Source organism: Loa loa (genome assembly GCF_000183805.2).
Source record: "Loa loa unplaced genomic scaffold supercont3.269, whole genome shotgun sequence".
Taxonomy (NCBI): Eukaryota; Metazoa; Nematoda; class Chromadorea; order Rhabditida; family Onchocercidae; genus Loa; species Loa loa.
In genome coordinates this window covers 32,948-37,915 of record NW_018108449.1, presented here as the reverse complement: position 1 = coordinate 37,915, position 4,968 = coordinate 32,948, and the positions used below count along the sequence as shown (strand labels likewise).

The following is a 4,968-nucleotide window of genomic DNA, read 5'->3' as shown; positions in this document are numbered from 1 at the left end:
AAAAAAATGATTGCCAAACCTTTGCAAATAACCGGCTCTAAAATAAGCGGTTTTGTAACGTTTGCTTTCTGATTCGTGCTGAAACTAATAAATTTTACAAATTATTACCATGTCTTTAAATCCTTCGTATTCCAGTTTACCAGATGTTTTGAACCCCAATTTTCGGGTGATATTATTTGGAAAGTTTGGAACGAGATGCAATAAGCGATGCAGCAATAAAAAGTATTCTTTTTATTGCTGCATCGAAAAAAAAGTGAAGGAACTTATTTCCAGCTATGAAGAATTTAACAATAAATCATACACGAAAATTAGACAAAATCGGATGAAATCAAACGATCATTAAAAAATAACTAACCATATATACCTCACGGTGCCATTAACAATCAGCGGTTGAATGGGATCAGAAGATAACTCATGTTGCAATTTATTTGCAGATACTTTCTGTTCATATCGAGTCAAGCTTTGACTCGGCCTATGCGGATTTCTTGGCGTTATCTTTTGATTTGCCATTCTTCAATTATTTTTTGCAAACTTTAGTGCTAATAAAATCCAAAAAACAACTCGAACAAAAGTTTAAATTTCAGGCATGCAAGAAATCAAGCTTAAGTTCTAAAAATGATGTTATTAAATTAGAGCCTGTAAAGTGGTAAAAAATATTGTAAAATAAAGTTAAAAGTAGCCAAGTGTCAAAAACGTCTCAATCAAACATATATAAACTTTAGTGCTAATAAAATCCAAAAAACAATTTGTCCTTACACTTCAGACTTTTCTTGTCGGCTTCCTATCCCTCTAGATGATGTTGATACAAGTGGTAGATTTCTTCGTATGTATGAACAGTCTGTCTGATAGACATTTGGAATACAGAAACCACCAAGTGTTCGCTCAGGGATCAAATCATCAGGTGAAGACGATCTCGATACCTTCTGTGGGAAGGATGATAAATTCGGGCTACATCCTATCGATCCTTCTTTTGACGGGGTAATCCTGTCCTGGCTAACTTTCGAGAGTATTTGGCTTGATGCTGAAGAGGCGGGACAAGTACTACAAGTTAAAACAAGCTGACTACAACAAGGTTTCAGCATACCTTCTACATTATGGGTTGCTCCTATTTCTTTGGAGAAGAGCACAGAAGTCTTTTTGAGTTTACTTGAAGTTTTTAAAAACGAGTCACTTTGATAACCTTCAGACATTCCTCGTGCTAGTTCTTGCGGCGCTGGCATCAGAAAACCTTGCCCATAAAGCGATGATGAAGGAATCGAAGCATCATAAAATAATTCAGTATCACTATCAGTGTCAAGTAGGCTTAGATCAGCGAAAATCCGATCTTTCTCACTGTAAGTTACAATATTTTTGACATTGTTACTGATTGTAACACCGGAAAATCCTATATCACTTGTAGAAGACTGGTAATTTAAATCAGTCTTGGTAATTTAAAGGTTTCAGACTATTGATTACATGAATTTTCAGAAAATCTGACTTTGGTTTTTCTTTTAGATATTTATATTTACTGCTGCCGAAGATACTCACTCTTCAACTGCTGGTAATAATGCTTTATTTGGCGCATGTCGTTCGGTAAATCTGCATGAAGGAAAAATATGCTTCTTGTAAAGTGTGAAGAAGCTGAACCTACAAACATGATAACAAGTAATACGTTCTAATGAATCCTTCCAAGGGAAATGGAATTTCCGACGTGTTAAATACAAATAGTAAAGATGGAGCACGAAACTTGTCAATTTATAAAGGGCAACGAAGCGCAACAGCAAGAAATGTGAAATTCAACGACACATTCATAGACCCATAATTCAAAACCCATTTAATTCCCAAAGCTTATATTAGAGGATAAACTTACGCGGCTTTGTGAGCAGTAAAAAGAGAACAATTCTCGGCTTGACATTGCACGGTATATTTCAATGCAGCATGAAAATCACAGGTTATCAAATCAAAAAACACAGCACGGTGCCAAGGTTTACTCATTTCTATTGCGACATCAGATTTAATTTCATCATTAACATGTGTATCATGCACCGTTGCATACAAAGCCATGAAATAATCTTCCAAAGTTGCAAAACGTGTTTCAATACGAGCTGAAATTGAGTTAATTACAGAAACATTACGTAAAACATGCTAAGAACTAATAAAATATGCTAAGAACTAACTATCAAAATTTTCCGTTTAGTCCAACCACCAGTAAAACAACAAATTATAAACTAGATAATCAGAAGGTTAATAAATTAGTTTCACTTTCCGTCTGATTTCTTAACAAATATGAAAAGGAAAAGTGGAATCCGTTCATTCAAAACATTACACAAGTTTTGAATGAACGGATTCCACTTTTCCTTTTCATAACTGGTTATTAATCGGCCAGTGTTCTGTAGTTTACCGTTATAGCTAACAAGGAATAAATATTATGCATTGAGATATGTATGGCAATCACTAAAAAACAAAATAAATGTTATTGCCTCAAAACCTTACAAAATGACTTTTCATTCGCGTGCACAAAAAGAGCATCAAATGATCCGACAACTCTATTCCAATCTTTGGAAAGCAATAAAAGTTTCACACCATCGCCATTTATCCCCGTAAATGCTTTTATTTCATTCCAAAGTTGAACATAATCAAATCGAATATTTGCAGGCATTCTACTCCAATCCATCAACAATCCAGTTATTTGCTCTATAATTAAAACCGAATAAACACCTACTTTAGTAGTCTCGGCGTCTCTAACTGTAAAGCTTACTTCGATGAAACCAAATGGCATACCATTTTCTTTAGCTTTTGCCTTGGAGTTTTCACACAGTTCACGTTCCGCAAAACCTAAGATATAGTGACGCTGGTCATGAATTCCGTGTTTGATGCTGAATTTTAATATGGAAATTTCGGATGGCACCATTCGCTCATTCGAACTGTCTTCACAATAAACATTGGCCGTCACAACTATAATCTCAGCTTCGTAGAAAAAATCTTTCATGCTTTCTCGGTCTGCAACATGAAAATATTGTTATTTAAAATAATCGTACACTTGTAAATGATTGCCAAATGGTTGCAAAGAAATTAAATGGAACCAAATGAAGCCAAACCAGACCAATTAAATTTTTAAAATATACTTCACTACACTTTAATGTCCCCACATCATCAATTTACACTTTAATCAACTGATTATTTTTTAAAACCTTGTGCAAATTTCCACTGATAGCGATCGATGAATTCTTTTCGATCATTTTCACGCTTTCCTTCAAAATCGTCATTAATTCCAGCAAAATACTGAAAAACTACTGTTGTATTCCACTACAAAAAAAAGAAAGCGAGTGAGATTTTTCAAAACTATTTGATACCATTCCCAGAAATTAAATAATATTAAAGCAAATCCAAAATAGTAATGATAATATATGTACATATACATGTATATGTATATATATATATATATATATATGTATATAAAGGACGGCATTATCAACGGATACAAATCCTCGATTCCAAATGAGAAATAAGCCAGTCAAAATACAGAAACACACTCATAAGCGTACTTTACGTGAGTATTGGTCAATTTCATCGTAACGACATGATGGTGGCATAATATTAGACGGCTTCAATTTGCGAAATGTATAACGTTGAGCGAAATTCGTTTGCTTAAAAAATACATGTAAGCAAGGCAATTTGCTATTTGATTAAAGTGTGTGTGTGTATTACGCCATAGTAATCAAGTCAGCAACCTTAAAGTTCTTTGAAGTGATGGAGGAAATCAAAAAAATCCAAAACAAACTTACTTCATCAACATGATGATTTCGTCGATGATTTTCGAGCAATCTTAACATCCTTTCATTTTGTCGCGCTTCAGACCTGTTATATTCTTTCGCTTTCTCCTTCCATTCTTCCTTCTCTTCGTCACTTAATTCCTATACAAATAATATCTGTTATAATCGCATATTAATTTTCCATATCATCATGCACATAACTGATTTTCAGTCATCCTATTCATCACTACTTCAGTTGCATACCATTCAACCTTATATTAACATAAAATACCACTGCGCATATCTATATCTTAAATTGTTTAATGCTTTTCTGTCGTCAACTGTTAAATTCTGGAAAAGCAATTACTGTAGCGTAACTAACTGCATTAAATGGTTATATTCAATGAAATTATGCATGCTAAATTAAAACATTAACAATAAATAGTGAATCGGTCTGTAATAATTTTTAATACATCTCCACACTCATTTTATAATAAGTCTCGATGTATCACCAGACTTAATTTATAATTATTTTCGATGTATCCCAGAATTATTCTAGAATAAATTTTGATGTTATCAGATTTAGTTTATAATAAGTTTCGATGTATCAGATTTAATTTGTAATAATTTTCAATATATCGCCAGATTCACTTGATAATAGGTTGCAATATATGACAACATATCCGATATGTATGTACAAATATGTATATATATCCAGCGATGTGTATATATAAATATGCATATATATTCGGCGACGTATCTATCAAGTGTCTACCTTATCAATTTTCGATGGTAGTTTATGTGCCTACCATGATTGTAACGGGTAACGGAATATGGGTTCGATTCCAGAGAGGGAGCCTGATATATATATGCATACATATATTCACATATATATAAGTTATAATAAACTACTGCAATATTATTACATGAAAAATAGCTGATAGTGTTATAAAATTTCATTTCCAGCAACACTGTTAATGGTAAATATTAGGTGATAAGAATAAAACGTACAGCCCAATAAGGTAGTCCAAAATGTACCAAATCTATCGTTTTTACTTGTCTACCCAGTTCCTGTTGTAATTTTGGCTTAATGAAATATTTCATATACATCCAGAAACCAGTCTGTTTATCGCTTGCTCCTTTTCCCATTGTGTTTATCGTTTAACAGCTGGTAATAATCTTCTTTTTGATAAGAGTGGACATAATTTTTTCAATGACGTTAAAAGAACATATTTCG

The 4,968-nt window shown here is 33.1% G+C and overlaps 1 protein-coding gene across 1 annotated transcript in view; it reads right to left on the bottom strand.

The window, feature by feature from the left end:
* The window catches only part of LOAG_12603 (hypothetical protein), a gene marked incomplete at its 5' end in the record, with an annotated part of 5,844 nt that extends 964 nt beyond the window's left edge, over nucleotides 1-4,880 (bottom strand). Inside the window, 11 exons of the mRNA XM_020448567.1 lie at nucleotides 356-511; nucleotides 757-1,021; nucleotides 1,181-1,332; nucleotides 1,528-1,626; nucleotides 1,850-2,084; nucleotides 2,473-2,673; nucleotides 2,761-2,979; nucleotides 3,171-3,261; nucleotides 3,525-3,626; nucleotides 3,765-3,893; nucleotides 4,743-4,880. Of these exons, the coding sequence (XP_020301301.1) occupies nucleotides 356-511; nucleotides 757-1,021; nucleotides 1,181-1,332; nucleotides 1,528-1,626; nucleotides 1,850-2,084; nucleotides 2,473-2,673; nucleotides 2,761-2,979; nucleotides 3,171-3,261; nucleotides 3,525-3,626; nucleotides 3,765-3,893; nucleotides 4,743-4,880 (1,787 nt within the window). The remainder of the gene's footprint in view (nucleotides 1-355; nucleotides 512-756; nucleotides 1,022-1,180; nucleotides 1,333-1,527; nucleotides 1,627-1,849; nucleotides 2,085-2,472; nucleotides 2,674-2,760; nucleotides 2,980-3,170; nucleotides 3,262-3,524; nucleotides 3,627-3,764; nucleotides 3,894-4,742) is intronic.
* Nucleotides 4,881-4,968: the final 88 nt, after the last annotated feature.